The 21325-nt window shown below is 45.1% G+C and overlaps 2 protein-coding genes across 3 annotated transcripts in view; both read left to right on the forward strand.

Moving 5' to 3' along the window:
• Positions 1–6300, forward strand: part of LOC107118464 (zinc finger protein 621-like) — a 9592-nt gene extending 3292 nt beyond the window's left edge. The window contains exons 3-4 of one of the 2 annotated variants that reach the window (XM_015420812.1): positions 2766–2886; positions 3789–6300. In XM_015420812.1, the coding sequence (XP_015276298.1) occupies positions 2766–2886; positions 3789–3792 (125 nt within the window). In that variant the 3' untranslated portion in view covers positions 3793–6300. The remainder of the gene's footprint in view (positions 1–2765; positions 2887–3788) is intronic. The other variant, XM_015420811.1, reaches the window with a different exon arrangement.
• A 4961-nt stretch (positions 6301–11261) lies between these two features.
• Positions 11262–17222, forward strand: LOC107118461 (zinc finger protein OZF-like). Its single transcript, XM_015420807.1, has 4 exons — positions 11262–11317; positions 13220–13346; positions 15489–15599; positions 15747–17222. Exons 2-4 carry the CDS (start codon positions 13220–13222, stop codon positions 17117–17119), a joined length of 1611 nt encoding a protein of 536 aa, XP_015276293.1. The 5' UTR covers positions 11262–11317; the 3' UTR covers positions 17120–17222.
• The last annotated feature ends 4103 nt before the right edge of the window (positions 17223–21325 follow it).

Genomic DNA, 21325 nt, shown 5'->3' on the forward strand with positions numbered 1-21325 from the left:
CTGCTGAACTATTGTGGGGTTTGAATGTTGTTTTTGTCCCTGAAACTGAAGGGGAATCCCTCAGGGATGGAGCCTATGAAGCAAGGGGCATACCTGTTCCCTCTTTCTTTGCCCTTCTTGTTTTTCTTCTTCATATATCTATTTGTATTTCTGGGTGAGACTCAAAGCATATTACAAAGTTAGACTAAACAATATAGGAAACATAGGTAGGATATACTGTAAACAATGCAGCAACTGGAGAACAAATGATAAAAATCAGTGCAGTACTAACAGGTTAACGTATATGGCAAATGTTGCAATAAACGATAACCCTGTTCCCTGTATGAAAACACCGTCCTGACCAATTCCGTTCACTGCAACCCTGTATCCTTTGTAGAACTGCCCTTCTGAACAATTTGGTCATACACCTTCTTTGGAACGACAGAGGCCTTTTTGACCTCAGCTGGCAGGCCATTCCGTAAGATGGGAGCCATGACAGAAAATCCACTCGTACAGGCAGCTGCTGGTCTTACCCATTTGCAAGGAGGCACATTCAGAACATTTGTTCAGTCGCCTGCAGCTGTGGGCATATTGGAAGAGGTGGTTCTTTCAGTAGGTACATCTTAGGCCAGTGTTCCCTAACCCTTTTAAGCCTGTGGGCAACTTTGGAACTCTGACACAGGGCTGTGTGCTCAATCACAAACTGGCAGACACAGGAGGTGGAGCGGTAAAAGCAGGTATTGATAATGATATTTGTTTGCTATGTGTGAAAGAGCCGCATGTGGCTCCCGAGCCACAGTTTGGCCACCCCTGGCTTATAGCATCATTCGCCCCCTTTTTCTGCCCTCTCAACGAGGCGGTGAAGCACAGGTTAGGCTGGAAGTGTGCGAATGGCCCGAGGTCACCCAATGAGCTTTCGTGGCAATGTGGTTATTCAAACCCGGGTCTCCCAAACCCCCATTCAGTGCTCTGACTACTCTACCATGCTGGCTTTCATATCAGTCATGTCGGCTTCTTTTGATTGGTGTGGGACACAGTAAATAAAATTTCAGAGTTGTTAAGAATGCCAGACCTGCCCTGGTTACTGAGTTTACGAGGGGCAGTGTGATACCAACACCACTGAGTTCTCTGAGTGTGCGTCCCTTTCTCTTTTAGAAGTGAATGGCTGCCACACACTCCTATGGAAAAACAGTGGCACTTAGAATAGCCTTGCAGAAACCTCTGGGCTGACCAGGCCTCCAGCACAAATGCAATCCGTTCTTGTGTGTGGAGCATTCTTATGGGGGTCCATGTGATATACAAGCCACAGTAATTGACAGTTTGCACTTGATCTTAGCCAAAAGGCCGGAAAGTACCTTCAAAAGAAGAGACTATACATAAAATACTCGAAACCGCTGAAATGGATAAATTAACTTAATTCTCAGAGGACGAGATGAAACAAGCTTTGAAAACACATGGGCAAGATTTTACATTTGGTTAAAAGGCTATAATAAATGAACAATATTGACACAATAATTAATTAGAACAAATAATAAAATGTATGTTAAATTATAATGCAAAATAATTTTCAAAATATATGGTGATTCAGTTGGATAATATTTCAAATGGTTAATGTATGCAGTAATATAAAACTTAAATGAAAGATTATATGTAACCCCGGACTTTATGCAACTATGGCCCCGGTCACACGGGTCAGATATCACGGAGGGGAGGCGTGGCTGTTTGCCCCGCAGTGAAAAAACGCGCAACTGCGCGATCAGGCATCCCCTCGCGGTCCCCGTAGAGGTCCTGTGGTTAGGGGGGAGGTGCTGATCACACGATGCGCCAAAGAAGCGGCGCGGCACGGCAAACGGGGTTGTTGGTTTTTTTAAAAAAAACCTGAATTATGCGTATGTCCCGTTGTGTGCTTGTGCACATCCCTGGAGACTTCGGGGGGAAAAAACCTTTTCGCAATGGGGCATGGGCGGGCGCCGGATGCCACCGGAAACGCGATCAGACGCCCGCCCTTGCCCCGCGGTTTCCGGAAACTAGTACCTCCGAGGTACTAGTTTTTTGCTGTGCATCTTCGGAGGGAAGCCTCGGTTGAGCCATGGGAGCTCTATGCTTCCCAGATGTGGTGGTGACATCGCGCCCGAAAAATCCACCTATCTTCCGTCGCAGTAGCGTGGCTACTGCTCCGTGTGACCGCAGCCTAAGTCTGTCTGTCTGTTTGTCTCATATAAAATAAAAAACTTTTTTAAAAAAGTAACTGACAGTTTGCTAGGTAATAAAAATAATAACCTAACTGTCATCCAGAACACACATGAAGTTGACTTAGGCTGAATCAGACTGGCAGTAGCTCTCCAGGGTTTTAGGTGGAGGTCTTTCACATGACCTGCCACTGGATCTCCTTAACTGGAGATGCTGAGGATTGAACCTGGAACCTCCTGCATGCCAAGCAGAGGCTTTGCTACTGAGCCACAGCCCTTCCCCAAAGCCATCCCCTGGTTTTTCTGGCTATACAACGAACGACGTGGTTTTAGATCTGGAAAGCACGCCATCTCATCTTTAGCACTGCGAGCACTTTACTGCTAACTGTGAATTTCATGTAATATGAATGAGTATGTATCTCATGTAGTTTTAAATTTTTATGGTTATGCCAATTAGGTACATTGTACCGCTTTGTTAGCCGCCCTGAGCCTGTTTGCAGGATGGGCGGGGTAATAGTATAATTAATAAATAATAATAAATAAATGAGTCCTCCTGATGTTCATTGGGGGTTTTCTCTCTCCCCTTTTCTTGACAAGGATTTCTATTCATCAAACCTGCTCTCATCTCCCAGCTGGAGCAGGGAGAAGAGCTATGGGTGCCAGAGTCCCTGGACTGGGATGCTGCAGAGACCTTGGACACTTCAGGTGAAGGATCAAGGTAACTCCAGTCTACGTTTTATTCAGAAGAAGTGGACTAGTCCTCTAGAAGATCCTGCATCCTTAACTTGTACGTGTATATGAAGCTGCCTTATACTAGGTCAGAGCACAGATTCATTTATCTAAATATTGTCTTGTCTGACTGTCAGTGACTCTCTGAGAACTAGCTTGGCATAATGGTTAGAGCACTGGCCTAGGATCTGGGAGACCTGTGTTCAAATCCCCACTCTGCCATGGTAGCAGTCCATGTGACAGCAGGCCAGTCACTCTCTACCTACCTCACAGGGTTGTTGTGAGGATAACAGATGAGGGAAGGATGTTGTAAGCCACTTTGGATCCCCCTTGGAGAGAAGGGTTGGGTGCAAATGGAAGTGTTGCCTTTAAATGCTCCCTGAGGATAGTGAAGGCGAAGAAACTAGTGTTTGTCTAGCTGGACCAGGACTTGAGTGATCATGTGAGAGCACCGACGATATCCAGAGAAGTATAAGTAGAACCCGTTTTACGTTTCCGAGGACAGGTTGTTTGTGGCAGTCTAGTTTGATGAGGACGTAACTCAAGATGCTTGTAATTCCTTGGTAGATCAGGTCTGAATGCTTCCTCCTGTGTTAAGAGAACACCTCCCTACATATTCAGACCTTGCATAGCAAGAAGGCTTAGTCAGGGATCTTCTTGCCATTCTGTTTTTTTAATTCACAAAGGGCATTTTATGCAGAGGGGTTTCCAAACCCCAGCCTGCTACAGTACAGCAGCAGATACATCCCAGGGTGACTACCTTGATTAGTAGGCCTGAAATTGATTCTCTCTCTCTCTCTCTCTCTCTCTCTCTCTCTCTTTCATTCATTAAGGAAAAAAAAGAAGGAATCTCAGAAAATAATCATTTGTGTTTGTCCTTTATCTTTGTAGATGAGTACCGGAAAAGATGCTTGGGCCCCATTTGTGGGAAGTACTTAACTCAGGAATTGAATCTTGTTGGACACCAGGAACTCCACACAGCAGAAAAACCTTATGAATGCATAGAGCGTGGGATGTGTTTTGTTGAGTGGCTCTCATTTCTTAATCACCAGAAGGTCCGTAAAGGGGAGAAACCCTATAAGTGTGTGGAATGCAGAAAAAGCTTCCCTTCTCAGTCCTTGTGACCCACCAGAGAGTTCACACTGGGGAGAAGCCCTGTCTGTGGCCAGAGTGCAGGAAATGTTTTGCTCAACGTTCATACCTTGTGACCCACCAGAGAATCCACACAGGAGAAAAACCATACGAATGCTTAGAGTGTAGGAAATGCTTTACTCAACAGTCCCAGCTCCTGGCCTATGAAAGAATCCATACAGGAGAAAGACCCTATAAATGCCCAGAGTGTGAAAAATGTTTTACTTGTCAGTCAAACCTGATGACCCAGCAGAGAGTTCACACAGGAGAGAAGTGCTATAAATGTCCCCACTGTGGGAGATGTTTTACTCCGCACGCACGCTTGCTAACCTATGAGAGCGTCCACGCAGGAGAGAAGCCGTATAAATGTCCTGAGTGTGGGAAATGTTTTACTCGGCTGTCATACCTTATGACCCACCAAAGACTTTGCACAGAAGAGAAGCTTTACCAATGTTTGGAGTGCGAGAAGTCTCTTGCTGACAACTCAACCCTAGCACAACACAAGAAGGGTCCACACAGGAGAGAAACCCTATCAGTGTTTTGTATGTGGGAAATGTTTTACACGCCAGTCTCCTCTTCAGACTCATGAGAGAGTCCACATGGGAGAGAAACCCTCTCGATGCCCCGAGTGTGGGAAATGCTTTGTGAATCCCTCAGGCTTTTCGAAACACAAGCGAGTGCACTTGGGAGAGAGACCCTATAAGTGTTTGGAGTGTGGGAAATGTTTTGGTCAGCGATCGCATCTTGGGACCCACCAATGAATTCACTCTGGAGAGAAGCCCAATGCCCAAAGTGTGGGGAATGTTTTGCTGACCTCTCTGGCTTTGTGCAACACAAGAGGGTTCACAAGGGAGAGAATTCCTAGAAATGTTAAAAGGGGTGGGTACATTTTTGCTCACAGTTCGATTATAAGGCCTACTGGAGTGGAATCTTACAATTATTTAAAATGGAAAAAAAGGCAAACAAATGAGATTTTCTGACAACACCTCAAATTTTAGCAATTTCTTCCCACAGGCAGAAAATTGGCTCCTCATCAGTGATTCGTTCCTGCATTGCAGCTCCATGAAAAAGTGTGACATTTTCTTTTTGGTTGCCATACTTCATAATTCACTTCTGCTGACTCTTGACATCTTTTATTAATTCCATACAGTGTGATATCTCATGTGCTAGAATCATCATTGTGGGTTTGGAGCCCAAGAAAGTCACTCTCTCCGTGGTGATAGGGACGCAACCCAGTTTTTCCCCCCTCAGTCATCCAGAGGTGCCGCCATTTTGTTGTGATGCACCCCCTGCTGCCAAACCACCTGGCTGAGCCACTCTGTAATAATAACCAACAATCCCCCGGCAGCCTGTGTAGCTTCCATCTGTGAAGTTCCTCATGTATCATGAAAGAATGGAGAAGGAAATCTCTTAATGGAACAGAAGCAAGTTCTTCTTGTTCATTTCGCCCCACGTTTTGGGTCATTTTTGATGACCCAGTCACCAGTCCCTTCCCCAAGAATATTGGATACTTTTTTTTTTTAATCCTAATGTGATTTGAAGAAAGTTCTGTTTCGCTCACAACGAAAGCATTTAATTGGGGAGCCAAGCCATTCAGAGATACTGCTCAGGAAAGGAATTATGTATATGTAAGGGAAAAGGCTTTGTTTGAAAGGAACCCCCGTTTCCATTGAAAGAAATCCGTATGCAAGGAAAGCGACATGGAGAGGGGCTGTGATTCTGTATGAGAGCATCTCTTTTGCATGCAGAAGGGCCCAGATGTCCCAGCATCTCCAGTAGTCAGAGATATGAAAAATCTGAGACTCTGCCAATCAGAATAGACAATATTGACCGTGTTAGACTCAGTAGAAGGCATTATGTGTTGAAGGTCTTGCATGCAGAGCATTTATTTGGAAGCAGTCCCAGGATATGTTGGGTTCAATTTGTATGGCAGTTTTCCAAGTTTTGGTCACTCAGTTTACCGTGTAGGCGGTTGGGATTAACTAATGCACATCCATAGGTGGAGGCCTTTTCTTCCTTTCTCCTTGATGTTTTGTTTTGCTGTTGTGTTGTAATATTTGTCACTAGAGAAAGGCCTCTTCTTCAGCACTTGTATGGTTCCAGTGTTTCACTTGCTTGTATGATCCCACTCTGAAAATGAAGCTGTCTTACTCCTTGTGCTAAAAATAACACTGAATCCTCTGGCACCTTAAAAATTAACTTGTGTGGATTGACTTTTTGTCATCAAAAGTTTTGGCCAGCATGCTGGAAACGGATGGTATGAAATCTTGATGACTAGCTTGTGTGGATTGACTTTTTGTCATCAAAGGTATTGGCCAGCATTGTCATTGGTATGATACCCCTAGTTCAAAGCCAGCAAAGGCAAATGGCAGACTTGCTAAAAATGTTCTTGCGAAACCAGTTTCTGCAGGGAGGGGGCATCGTGGGCTCTTTCTGTCACCAGGTGGGATAAGTGGAGTGATGCAGTGAGAAGATGTAGCATTTCTTTTAACAGGACGGGCTGTCTTCATTGGTGATGACATGTCTTAAGCCAGTGTGGTGTAGCAGATTACGATCTGGGAGACTCGAGTTCAGATTCCCACTCTGCCGTGGAAGCCTGCTGGGTGACCTTGGAGCAGTCAGGCAATCTCAGCCTGACCTCCTTCACAAAGCTGTTGTGAGGATAAAATGGAGGAGGAAGGAGAGGAGACGGATGGAAACCCACTTTGTGTCCCAAATTGGGGGTTGGGGAAGGTGGGGTTTAAATGAAAGGAAAAGAGAGAGAATGTTCATGGTCATTATATCCATAAATTCCATGATAATTTTTTAATATGGCTGCTGTGTAAAGGAATTAAGATAGCAAAGGTGTTTATCCAATGATTAGTAAGGAATAATGTTTATTTCAGGGTCCTTTTACTTTGTATTTTCTACTTCCCTGTAGTTTTCTTTGCTCAAGCATTTTATCACTGTAACCTCTTTATACCTTCTGAAAACCCACCTTTCCCAATTCCCACAAAGCCTCTGGATTGGATTAACCTTTTTGCCCCCATCCTTGAAACGAAATCACCACTTCAAACAGAGCCTTGCTGTATTTCTTTACCTTTATTTTTTGTTTCTGCTGCCCCTCTCTTCTTCCCCTCCCCTTTGTTGTCAAGGTTCACTTTCTGCCCTTGTGGTAGAAACCTGAGTTGTTGTCTTTTATTTCCTCTTTGTACTTGCATCACTCAGTAATATTCACTGATGGTGCTCTAGAAATACTTTTTTAAAAGTTCCATCTGATGCCAGTCCTGCTTTGGTGTCTCAGTATTTCCATGTAACTTGCACATATTACTCAATAAACTTCATTTCTGACCTCAGTTAATCCTCAGGCTTCTCAGTCAGCTCAACATAGGCCCCGGTCACATGGGCCGGATATCGCAGGGGGGGGGGGAGGTGTGGCTGTTTGCCCCGGAGCGAACTACCGCGTGGCCGCCGAATAAAACATCCCGCCGACGTCCCGTGGTTCGGGGGAAGGTGCCGATCATACGTCAATCCTGCAGCGTGGCAAAGAAGTGGCGCGGTGGGGGTTGTGTTTTTTTTAACCGAAGTGTGCGCATGTGCTGTTGGGTGCTTCTGCGCATCCCGTGGAGACTTGGGGGAAAAAACCCTTTTCTCGACGGGACATGGGTGGGCGCCGGATGCCACCAGCTACCACCGGAAACGTGATCAGACACCCGCCCTTGCCTCATGGTTTCTAGAAACTAGTACCTCGGAGGTACTAGTTTTTTATGGCGCATCTTCAGCGGGAAGCCTCGGGTTAGCCACGGGAGCTCTACACTTCCCAGATGTTGCAGTTTGATCGCGCCCGGAAAATCCGCCTATCTTCCGTCTCTGTAGCGTGGCTAATGCTCCATGTGACCGCAGCCATAGCAAGCAACTTTTGGTCCCTTTGCTTGGGAATCTATGTTTGAGTAAGCTGCCTACAACCCCCTGCTTAACACCCTTTACCCTGATAGGATTTGAACTGAAGAAAAGCTATCTTCCCCCTTCCTGAAGTCCTGATCACAATCAGTATCCATCCTGGCCATAGCACTGTCATTTCCTGGCAACTCTTGAAATTGTGCATGATGGTTCTCCTGAGGGGCTAACTGCCACCTAGGGATGCCAGGCCACTGGGCAGCATCCCTGGGGAGTTTTAGGTGCGGGACAAGAGAATTATGATACACAACGCGTGACATCACATCTCGCTGGAAACCTGGGTTCGAAGTAAGCCTCTTTGGTGACCCTCTGGCTTTCCACTGGAGTTTTCAAGTACAGTCAGAGTGTTGCCCGATGTGCTTAAGTCACATCCAGACATAACATCACACGCCATGTGAAATCATTTCCATCCTCCTGACCTTTCTCCCGCTGGTTCAGAGAGCAGGCATGGGATGGTGGCCCTACCAGGGGAGTCCTACCACCACCTCGCGTGGGGTTTCCCCAGCAGTCACAATGTCACTTTCCCACTTATTTGACTGCACTGTGCTTCCCAGTGGGAAATTAAAAAGAGGAACATAAATTAGGTTTGAGGGGCCAAGATCTGAGCCAGAGTGAAAAACCCACCCAAGCCTGGAACAATCACAGAGGTAAAGTAAAGATGCTTGGGGTGGGTGGGTTGCTTTTTGCTTTGAATGGGGTTGACCTGCGAAGGGAGATGTTGCTAGGGCCAGCCAACCACTCGCAACCAACGGCCAAGTCCTGGATTTCTCCATAGTCACATAAAAGCAGCTGGCTTTGACAAGGAAAAGTCAAACCTGTGGTTCCAGGATTGGGGGTGGGGGGAAACGTAACAGCGTTCTTGTTCAAGGGAAGAAGAATACCTGTGCAGGACTCAATGTTCCCTCTAAGCTGTGGAGTCTTGTGAGCCAAAATTCTGCTTTGTGAGCTACTGCCATAAAAGTTGAGAGCGAGCGATTTGGCTACTGCAGAAATCAGTTTGCTCTGGAGCCATCCTCCCTGAGCTGAGACAAAAATCTGTGAGCCGGAGGCGAAAAAAACTGAGCTAACTCACACTAACTCAGCTTAGAGGGAACACTGGCAGGAATATGCCTTAAATCACCGACCAGTGACTGGGGCAGGAGTACTACAATCCCCAGCAGGCGTTGCACTTCTTAGGCCCGCAGCCGAGGCCAAAGGGGGTTGTGCTTCCAGGGGAGGATTTTCCATTGGGAAGCGCTAGAACAGCCGGCGGTTCCCCAGGAGAGGCAGCCGAGTCGAATTGGTCTCATTTGTTTCCAAAGGCAGGTCGGTGCCAATTCGCGGGGAGGAGAAGAGGAGTGTATGATGATCAGCATATCAGTTGGAGGAAGGGGCGGCCAGGAGGGGAGAGAGGGTCTTTCCTTTGTGTGCCTTAAGTTGCGGCATCATTTCTTTATTTTTGGCTTGGGACGGACGGAAGTGCCGGGGAAGAAGGAACTGTGGCTGCATTTGAGCTCTGGGGACGGGGTGGGAGAAGAAAGAAAAGCTTAGGGAGAGCAGCGAGTGAACGGGAAAGGGGAGTGTGTGTGTGTGTATGCGTGTGGAGACTGGGAGGGAGGGAGGGTGATGATGGGTGGGCTTCTTTTTGCTACTGTACAGGCAATGGATTGGGAAGGTAACAGCGTTCCGTGCACCTTGGTGTTTAGTCATGCCGGCCACATGACCACGGAAACGTCTTCGGACAGCGCTGGCTCTTCGGCTTTGAAACGGAGATGAGCACCGCAACCCTAGAGTCGGACTCGACTGGCTTTCGAGCAAGGGAACCTTTACCTTTACCTTACAGGCAATGGAGTGGCAAGGGGCGAGCGCGATCCTAGGCAGATACTCTTAAGAACATGTCCAACACGCTGTGTCGCACAGTGGCCCAAACCCAGGTGCCATCAGGAGGTCCCCCAGCAGGGCCAGAACTCCAGAAGCCCTCCCACGCTGTCCCCCCCCCCTTAAGCACTGCCTTTGTGGCCAATAGCCACTGATGGGCCTTTGCTCCATCCATACTCTTCCAGTATGAGTATCATTGACCTCTGATATCACTGACCTCCACTAGCTTTCTAGTAACCCTTCAAGCGTACAGTACCCTTTAGAGTAATACAGCCTTGGAATAAAAGGAGAATCAAAGATCATTCAGTCCGTCACAGCTTTGCTCCCATGTAGCTACTCGGGTGGTTTCTGCACATTTATGGGCATCGCGCTATCCTTCCTCTGTCACTGTCAGTTGCGAGTGATTTGACCGTCCAGACTGGAAAATTCATTTGCAAATGACTGCTACAGAGAGCGTGGATGCAGCCTGGAAGTTGTATGTGATGTCTGGCCAAATAGCGAGGAGAATGTTGTTTGATCAGAAATATGGGGAAGCAGGAGAGGGGTGAAATCTTCCTTATCCACCACTCAAGCAAGAAGGTGCAGGAGATCAGCTTTCCAGGCAGCTTTAGGCAAATGTACCCTGTGTGTGTGTGTTTGTGTTAAGTGCCATCAAGTTTCTTCCAACCTACGGTGATCCTATGAATTAACAACTTCCAGAATGTCCTGTCATTAAAAACCTAGCTCAGATCTAGCAGACTGAGACCTGTGGCTTCCTTGGTTGAGTCAATCCATCTCATGCTGGGTTGTCCTCTTTTCCTGCTGCCTCCAACTTTTCCTAGCATTATTGTCTTTTCCAGTGACTCTTGTCTTCTCATAATGTGACCAAAGTACGATAGTCTCAGTTTCGTCATTTTAGTTTCCAGGGAGAGTTCAGGCTTGATTTGATCAAGAACGCACTTATTTGCCTTGGGGGAGGGCAGTCCACAGTATCTGTCAAACTCTCATCCAATACCACATTTCAAGCTAATCAACTTTCTTCCTGTCAGCTTTCTTTGTTGTCTAACCTTATACTATGGCATAAATTGTCTTGGTTAGTAATGGGGAATACTATGGCATAAATTGTCTTGGTCACCAACGACACATCCTTACACTTAAGGATCTTTTCTAGCTTTCCATGGTACATTCATAGTAAATAGGTCACTGTCCTTACGATTTGTACTGCTGTCAGAGTAGCTATGTAGGGTTTGTTCATCTGGTGAGGGGTGGTTTTGAACATTTCTTCTATGGATTAGCAGTCTTGGGAAAGGGGCACATGGTAAAAATCTTCAAACCCTCCTTGGTTATGCTGAGAAGTTCAGCCATGTTAAATGATCATCTCTGGCTCCCCCCCCCCCTTAAACATGTCTTTCTGAATGGTCTCCCTTGGCTTTAATTTTTATTTTATTTTGTAGAGGATGATGTCCTTCCCTCAGTCTGGGTTGTTGCCGCCTCCTGGAGAAACGGAAGGAACTCAGGTAGGAGATGTTGAGGGAGCTGCTGGTCCATCTCAGGGCTCTTTTTGTAGCAGGAACTCCTTTGCATATTAGGCCACACCACCTAATGTAGCCAATCCTCCAAGAGCTTACAGAGCTCTTCTTACAGGAGCTACTGTAAGCTCTTGGAGGATTGGCTACATTAGGGGTGTGTCGCTTAATATGCAGATGAGTACCTGCTACAGAAAGAGCCCTGCGGAGATGCATGATGGGACTGAAGTCTGGGCAGAACATGTTGCATACATTTTGTCGGGGGGGGCGGGGGAAGCAAGGGTGTGATATTTTTCTTAAGTCTTGATGTTTTTCTGCTCTTACAGGTGAGTGTTCAAGCCCCGTCAGTGTGGATTTTAGGAGCCCCAGTGTCTGTTAACAATAACAGATACCTTTTAGCATGGTGTAGTAGTTAAGAGCGGCAGACTCTCATCTGGAGAACTGGGTTTGCTTCCACACTTCTCCTCCACATGAAGCCTGTTGGGTGAGCTTGGGCCAGTCACAGTTCTCTCAGAGCTCTCTTAGCCCCACCTACCTCATGAGGTGCCTGTTCTGGGGAGGGGAAGGGAAGGCGATTGTAAGCTGCTTTGAGACTCCTTTTTTTTTGGGATAATTCAACATATTGATCTTTGTTTCTCATTTAACATTTATCCATTCCTCCCTCACCTCCCCGCCCCTCAACGTGGCTTCCCGCAATGCTCCCCCCATTTACCCCTTTAAGATTTCCCTCCTTTGTTCACATCTTTGTTTTACGTTTTCCAGATAACATTTTCTTAAGGGAGAGAAAAGTGGGTATAAAAACCAACGCTTCTTCTTCTTCTTTTTCTTCTTCTCCTCCTCCTCCTCCTCCTGAAATAAATTAAGAAAAAACTGGGATACACGTCCTGATTGCACTGCACAATATTTGTAACATTGTTTTTACTTCTGTAACTATACGTGTGCGCAGAGGATAACTTCCTCTTGAAATCTGAATGCTGACACGCACACACAAACATACACTCAGACTCCTTCAGTCAGACCACCCATACTGGAGTCGATCAGTCTGAATGGATCTTCACTTCAAGCGGGTCCTCCTGACACTTCCGTTTTTTCAGTCTGCCTTGTATGTTATCCACTCAATACCCAACTGGTCAGCCATGTACAAGCGGTCTGCCCTGTGGCACAGTCTCTCAACTTCCTTCCCTGCCTTGTACCCGCTGCCTCCCACCTGGCTGATCAGATGGTAGTTCTTGCCTTTCCAAGGTGTGGCGCTGGGCTTAATCCCTTCTTCGGTCTTTGGCCATGCCACTCACACACAGCATCCTTTCCTTTTCACCTGATCCCCGACTGACCCTTTCCCAGCTGCTTTTCTTCCTCACCTGTCACTCACACCCCAGCATTCTTCTGTCTCCCTAGCAACCTAGCCTGCTCCAGTCTCATCTAGCCATTCCCTACAGGTAGCCCACTGAGAAAGGGGTTTGGGGGAAACACGATCTCCTATCCCCAGGTCACATGCAGCCTTTTGCCTCATGCCTGGTTTGCACCTGATATAATGATTTTTTATGGGATCAAGAGATGAAAGAAGCCCTGACCTCTCAGGGTAAAATTCAGAACTTTTTGGGGGAGGGTAACTCCATGATGCTCAGAAGCTAGCTAGAAACGCTGACTCCAGGTTAGAACAAAAGAGACATGAAGGTAGTTTTTGATAAGTCTGATTTCAGATGGAAATACAGCTTCTCTGGCAGAGCGGCTGCACTGATACTTTAATATGGCTGATGAAAAAGACAAGCCTTCTGGTCACTTTTTCAGTGGCATAAAGCTGGGCCTACATAGTGGCCTGTAGCATATGTTGATTGTGACTTCTGTTTGTGCTGGTAACTGCTAGGAAATGATTGTACCTTCTTGATTCTGTAGATGCTGGTCACCTTTGAAGATGTGGTGATTTACTTCTCAAAGGAGGAATGGGCTCTGCTGGACCCAAACCAGAAAGCCTTGTACAGAGAAGTCACATGGGAAAATTATGGGACTTTGGCCTCACTGGGTAAGGCTTCTTTCGATGAGGGAAGAGAAGGATTGAAAGAAGATGGGCTTCTTTGCTTTATATCCCTTCCCTTCTTTGAAGGGTGCATAGTGGACAGCAAGAAATTCAATTTTCATTTGAATCTTATTATCTCGATGTGGTAGATGATTGAGGACAGTTTACCTAAGGCCACTCAGTGCTTGGGGGACAGGGAATTGATTGTGGTTTACAATCAGCCCCAACCTGAGCAGGGTCCCTTTTGCAGCTGCTCAGGTAAAATACATGGACAACATTCCTCCGATGCAGTGCAGCCTGGCCTTCGTTTATAAGGATCCTGCATTTGTGGGATTGGGCAGAGTATCCCACCGTAAACTGGGAATATATGGCCAAGCTTCTAGCTTTTATTGCCTTTTTATTGTCTTCATTCCCTTTAGAGGTACTACCAAATGTTTCTGCCACAGTGAAAGAGATTATGCAAGTTAACAGCTTTACAGTGTGGTCCTAAACATGTATACTCAGAAATAAATGTAATTAAAGATGTGCAACATTGCAGCTTTAGAAACTCAGTCGTTCTTTAGAAGGCTGCGTCTTCGGATGTAAAGTTGCTCTAGCAACTGGACGTGTCTAGCATAAAATAGAAGTCCTGTCTCTGCAGGAGACATTTGCTTTTCTGTTGGTAACCATTCAGAGGGTATTGCCCAGTTACGGAGATGTAAACTTTCTTGAAATTTTGAAGCCAAGGAGAAAACTTTCCCCCCTGTTTGTTCTGTAAAGAAACAGACTTTGGGAGAAAAATTGAAATATACGCAATACTTTCCTTGTTATCTTCTCTTAATGTATTGAACAGCATAAAATGCCTAATTTATAACTTAGCGTATACAATTTAGCATTTGGCACATTACGTGATATAGAAACACAACTGCTTTCATTTTCTACAAGCTAAATTGTAAGTATACCCACTGCCTGAGAAGGAGCGCTGCATACTGCTGCACCCTGTCCCGTCCTAGCAGATACATCTTAATTTCTGCTCCCTGAGAGGTGGTGGTGGGGGAATTAAAAATGTAAATAGAAACTTTCATAGGAAGTGTATTGTTTGGAGAGAAACATGGGATTAGCAGCATATTGGATATTGCAGTAAAGCATATAGTACTGAAAACACTGTTCAACAGTGTACGTATTAATTGTATGTGATTTAGCCCTAATAACCCAGACTAGCCCAGTCTTGCTAGAGCTTGGATGCCAGGCAGGGCCGGCCCCTGTTTAGCACTTGGATGGGAGACCACCAAGGAAGACCAGGGTTGCCATGCAGAGGAAGGCGATGGCCTCTGCTCATCTCTTGCCTTGAAAACACCGTGAGGTGGGACTTCCTGTGGTCACCGTGAGTCTCTTATGACTTGATGAAGTAGTTTACTTTCAACATGGACATGCCTTTTAAAATATATTGTATACATCTAGGAGCTGCGGTGGCTCAAGTGGTTAAGACGCTGAACTGCAGGCTAAGGTCGGCAGTTCAGCAGTTTGAGACCCGAGTGTGCCGCATGACGGAGTGAGCTCCCGTCTCTGGTCCCAGCTCCGGCCAACCTAGCAGTTCGAAAGCAAGAAATTGCAAGTAGATAAATAGGTACCACTTCAGTGGGAAGGTAACAGCGTTTGGTGTGCCTTGGTGTTTAGTCATGCTGGCCACATGACCACGGATATGTCTTCGGACAGCGCTGGCTCTTCGGCTTTGAAACGGAGATGAGCACCACAACCCTAGAGTCGGATTCGACTGGCTTTCGAGCAAGGGAACCTTTACCTTTATATACATCTACAGGAATTATTATTACCTAACACTATAGATTGTCTTACATAGGAATCATAGGAATTCGACTGGCTTTCGAGCAAGGGAACCTTTACCTTTATATACATCTACAGGAATTATTATTACCTAAGACTATAGATTGTCTTACATAGGAATCTTCATACTACTTGTCTTGAGTCAATAACAACACCTTGTCTTTAAAAACATTTTACTCATTCCAAAAAGCACCCTCAAATTTCCAGGTTTTTCCACTGGAAAAACTGAATAAGTCATTGGTGGGGGGCTCCCAAATTTTTCTTCCAGACTATCCTCCCTCTACTGAGTTTCACATCACACTCTCCATTCTGTTCTGTCTTTCCAAGGGTATCCAGTTCCCAGGCCTGACATCATTTGCAGGCTGGAAGATGGAGAAGAACTGTGGGTGCTGGATTCTCGGAACTTGGATGTGACAGAGATCACCAGCATAAGTACAGGTGAGTTGTCCAGAAAAGCCAGTGGTTGAAATTTCACTGGCATTCTCTTGCAATTTCCTTCTTTTCCATCAGCCTTTTCCCTCAAGATCCTTCTCTTGCATACCCAGGGTGGGAAAATCTTATCCACATTTGCTTCTTACCCTGCAGGTGGTTTGAGGACAAAGATCACATGCCCAGAGTGTGGCAAATGTTTTACTAAGCAATGTAATCTTGCCAGACACAAGCAAGTCCATGTGGCAAAGAAACCATATGAATGCCTGGAGTGTGGGAAAGGTTTTGCTCAACAGCCACAGTTTCTGAAACACCAGCAAAGCCACAGCCAAGAGAAACCCTATACCTGTGAGGAATGTGGGAAATGTTTTGCACATCGTTCTGTGTTTATGACCCACCAAAGAGTTCACACAGGAGAGAAGCCCTATAAATGCCTCAAATGTGGGAAGTGTTTGGCACTGCAAGGAGATCTTGTGAGACATCAGCGACTTCACACAGGAGAGAGACCCTACAAATGCTCAGAGTGTGGCAAAAGTTTTGCTCGCCATTCAAACCTTGTGAACCACCAGAGAGTTCACACTGGAGAGAAACCATATAAGTGCCTGGAATGTGGGAAGTGTTTTGCCTGCCATTCACATCTTGTGAGTCACCACAGAATCCACACAGGAGAGAAGCCCTATAAATGTTTGGTGTGTAGGAAAAGTTTTGCTGAAAGATCTACCTTTGTAAAACACCAGAGAGTCCACACAGGGGAGAAGCCATATCAGTGCCTAGAGTGTGGGAAGTGTTTCGCTCAACATTCCAACATTGTGAAACACCAGAGAATCCATACAGGAGAGAAGCCCTTTAAATGCATGGAGTGTGGGAAATGTTTTACACGGCGCTCGTATCTGATGATCCACCAAAGTGTCCACACAGGAGAAAAGCTTTATAAATGCCTAGACTGTGGCAAAGGTTTTGCTCAGAACTCAACTTTGGTGCAACATATGAGAGTCCACACAGGAGAGAAGCCTTTCAAATGCCTGGAATGTGAAAGGTGTTTTGCTGAGAACTCTAGCCTTGTGAAACACAGGAGGACCCACACAGGAGAGAAGCCGTATCAGTGCCTGGAGTGCGGAAGACATTTTGCTGACGTCTCAGGCCTGGTGAAACATAAGCGAGTCCACACAGGAGAGAGGCCTTACAAATGCCTGGAATGTGGGAAATGTTTTACTCAGAATTCAACTTTGGCCCAGCATAAGAGACTCCATACTGGAGAGAAGCCTTATGAATGCCTGGATTGTGGAAAATGTTTTGCTGAAAACTCAAGCCTTGTGAAACACAGGAGAGTCCACACAGGAGAGAAGCCCTATCGGTGCTTAGAGTGTGGGAGATGTTTTGCTGACAATTCTGCCTTTGTGAAGCACAAAAGAGTCCACACAGGAGAAAATGCCTATACATGCCTAGAATGTGGGGAGTGTTTCTCTCAACAGTCAGCCTTTGTGAGTCATCAAAGAATTCACTCAGTTGTAGACACTGTGAAGTTATAAAAAAGACAGAGAGGTGAGATAGGGACTTAGGACCTTAAAGCTACCAAAGCAGTTCCCAGGCATGCAAGTGTATATTTACCATCACTGACCCCACTCTGGTCAATCTTTGACAAGGGAAAAAAGCATTTGCCATGAATAGAATCAGATGTGATTAAAGTTAATATTCTGGACGAGAACTGCTTGTCGGTGGCCCTGGTTCATAATGAGACTTTGCTCAACAGGCGTATGGATGTCCTGAGAGTGGTAGAAGACTTACTCAGAAGAAAATAGTCAAGGTGCATTGGCATAATCGATGTATGTATTTGTCTGTCTGTAGGTTTTTATGTAGGTGTTTGCAATTGCTAGTCTGTTGTAATACTTGTATCTATCACTACAGAGCTCTATGCTTCTCATTGGTCTGTTGTAATACTTGTATCTATCACTAGAGGTCACTACAGAGCTCTATGCTTCTCATCCACTCCCACCTTGCTTTTTTTATGTCTATGCGAGACTATCCATGAGAAATATACCCAGCAGTACTGCACCAGGAAGTGGATTTGAAAGGGTAGGCATAAAAACAAGGAAAATACTATGGCAGTGTTAGGATATAATAACATTATTTGAAGGAGTTTATTATGACACTTGGGTTGGAAGGCAAATCACTGCAGTGGAGCTCTATGCTTCATGACAAACTGACGTCAAGGATATTATTTAAAAATCAATTTTCAGAAAAAAAAGTAAGTTTGATGAGAGAGAAAAGATAAGGCTCCACATAATCAGTATTTTGCATGTTGAGTATTGAAGCAACTGCAGTAAGGTCCAGTAATCTGATTGAAAGTATGGCCCCGGTCACACGCGAGGATTTGGGCCAGGAGAGGGACAGATCGGATGTGTGGCAAATGGGCGCGATCCTGCGGCAACATCTGGGAAGTGTTGCGTGCCCGTCACTGATCCGTCCCTCCCGCCCAAAACCCCGCACCAAAAAAGAACCACCTACCTGAGTGGTTCATCCGGAAAGGCCGCGGCAAGTGCGGCTCCTGGCTGAACTGCGCATGTGGTAGACGCTCAGCCACTGAGACACGGCACCTCCTTAATTCATGGACTGGGGTGGTGAAAAGGCCATTGTCTCCCATGTGCAGCTGCCTGTATGAAAACATTATCCTGGTGCCCTTTGTGAGTTAGGTGGGTGCCCCCCCCCCTTTTCCCTTCGCTACTTGTATTTGTGACAGAGCCTTTATCTGTTGCCGTAAAGGAGTAATGAGAAGTTTCAAGGCTATATGTGTTAGAGAATCTGTCTTTAAAATCATGCTTTCTACAAACTAAGTCGCACTTAACGTTGACATATCAATCAGATTCACTTAAAGAGTCGTTTGAGACCTTAAATGGTTTCGGACAACAAAGATGAACAGCTTGGTATTCACTTATCTAATAGCCATAATCCGGGTTTCCCATATGTGCTCCATGGAGCCCTGGACCACCCAGTGGGTCCAAGGGGTTCCACGAGGCTGTAGCCTTCTGTGATGCAGAGGCTGCTTGCTTCGAGCCAGAAGTGAGCCAGACGGAGACTCCCTGCCTCCACTTCCCACGCTACTGGCCCTGCGTAGGGAAGGTTGAGTAACCATGCCCAGAGATTGCTCGTGTTGTGCCAGCAGTGGGGCAAACAGAAGCGCATGGAGCAATTCTTCATGACACTCCTGGACCAGAGCAGCTATTGCAGAGGGCTTGGCTGATGCCCTCCTTCCTTGACCTGTGTCCGTCTTGCTCCCTCTGTTGTCATATGAGGACACTACTGGCTTGTTTTTTTTCCCACCCATAGCATTTTAACAGTAGTAAAAGATGAATGTCACTCGTGTGGAAACTGGGATTTTGGATTTTCTGTATCTGAAACTGATTCCCTTCTCAGCTGAGATATCTGCAGCCGCTTTACATAGCACTTGCGTTGCTCTCTTGTATAGTGCTTTCCCTCTACAAACGACATCAGTTCTTAGGTGAAGAATCCATTTTTAGTAACAGCAGCCGAGCTGGTTCGTTTTATCAGGTCAAGACTCATGACAACCTGATGAGACATGACTGCCAGTGCACGCAAAATATGGAGCAATTCTTCATGACACTCCTGGATCAGAGCAGCTATTGCAGAGGAAAGCCTGGGAGCTTCAGGCAGCCTGGGTTCCTACTGCATTGAGCCAACCAGCAAGGAGGCATGGAGCCAAGTGGGAGGGATGAGTGTCTTCGAAAGGAGGAGGGGCCTGCCTGCCTTTGCCTCCCTTTCTCATTTTTTTTCCTGGGCTTGGCTGACGCCCTCCTTCCTTGACCTGTGTCCGTCTTGCTCCCCCTGTTGTCATATGAGGACACTACTGGCTTGTTTTTTTTCCCCACCCATAGCATTTTTACTAGTAAAAGATGAATGTCACTCTTGTGGAAACTGGGATTTTGGATTTTCTGTATCTGAAACTGATTCCCTTCTCGGCTGAGATATCTGCAGCCGCTTTATATAGCACTTGCGTTGCTCTCTTGGATAGTGCTTTCCCTCTACAAACGACATCAGTTCTTAGGTGAAGAGTCCGTTTTTAGTAACAGCAGCCGAGCTGGTTCGTTTTATCAGGTCAAGACTCATGACAACCTGATGAGACATGACTGCCAGTGCACGCAAAATTTCAATAAATTCTTGCGAATGGATTTTTGGAACCATATGATTCAAGAATGCCCAGATGTTGTGGAATGTGCAGTTTGTGAGCTTCTCCCCTACAACACGTGTTGTAAGATCGAATTTTTGTATTACACTGCGACAAAAACAGAAGATAGGAACAAACTTGATGTTGAACCTAGTATAAGAATCCAGCTTTCTAGTATCATTCCTGATATTAAATGGATATGAGAAGAACAAAGGCACACTCTGTTCAGTACAATATGTAAAAAATGTATCTTCAATAACAATGGTCCTGTTATTTTGTGACTATTTTTTGATAGGTTTCTTGTACAAAATGTAAAGAAATACAAAACAAAGTGGAATTCAAAAATGGTGTCTATTTATTTGGTTACCTGATGACTTAAAAATCACTTTTTAAGTGTTCCATCAAATTTCCCAGCCAAAATAGTTTGGAAAATCCTGGCCAAAATGATGAGTTGGCCAGTTTATGTGTAGTACCATAGAAATATGGACTGGTTAAATATGTAGGTGTTTGGTTTCAAATATTCTGTGCAGGAGGTTAGCGTGGGAGAATTCCACTTGAAGGTCACAGAAATGCACCCATTTATAATTTGGATGCATTTCATGCAAAAGGCACATCAAGCAAGGTCCCTATTTTTAGACTCATTGAAACGGATTTAAATACGGTCAAACATGCAGCTGGTGACATTCTGTGATGGGATAAATGAAATAAAGAATTGTTACAAGAATTAGAAGCAGTTCATGAATTATTGGAATAGGCAGTTTCATCACAATGTGTCCCTGATGATTTTCGGACTTTAAATGAGAGATTAAGGGTATTGGGTTGGGCATTTTATCATCTATGGTGGACATGTAACAAAGCCAAAAAATGTGGATACAAATACATTCATTAATCCAGAAGATTTTAAAGAAGAAAAATATACAATTGAAACCAGAGGCTCTTTTGTTAAGACTAATGGGCAGACAGCTAGAAAACAGATATGGGACTTTGTTTTTATATATGACAGCATCAGCAAGGTTATTATATGCTCAAAAATGGAAAAGTCCAACATTACCTACAACAGAGGACTTTGCTGAGATGGCTAAACTCACTTCTTTGATCAGAGAAAAAGATATTATCTACAGTTTTTGCTAACTGGAAACCCCGTAGAAACCCCATAGACTTTTTTACATGATATAGAAAAAAATGAATTGATGATTTGTGGTTTTGAAGACTAAGGGGGGGTGGATTATAGGAAAAAAAGGTTTATGTGTTTGTAATTATAGAGTAAGTATGAATTTTGTTTCTTTACAAATACTTGCTGTAGAGAAAATTGGAAGTGCTTCCTTTATTTTTCTTTATAATCTTTATTTTTCTTTGTTTCTCTCTTATTCTTTTCTTTTTATTAGTGCTGGTTATTTTTTATCTGTTCTTTAAGAAAACAATTTCAATAAATTTTTATTTTTAAAAAAGGATATTGGGTTGGATGATGAACCGATAGAAAGAATCTTCTGAATCATCCCGTTATCCATTGATTTTGCTATTAATAGCTACAATAAACATTTGGCTTGTTAAGAGG

This window comes from Gekko japonicus, unplaced genomic scaffold (genome assembly GCF_001447785.1).
Source record: "Gekko japonicus isolate JY-2015 unplaced genomic scaffold, Gekko_japonicus_V1.1 scaffold1882, whole genome shotgun sequence".
Lineage (NCBI taxonomy): Eukaryota > Metazoa > Chordata > Lepidosauria > Squamata > Gekkonidae > Gekko > Gekko japonicus.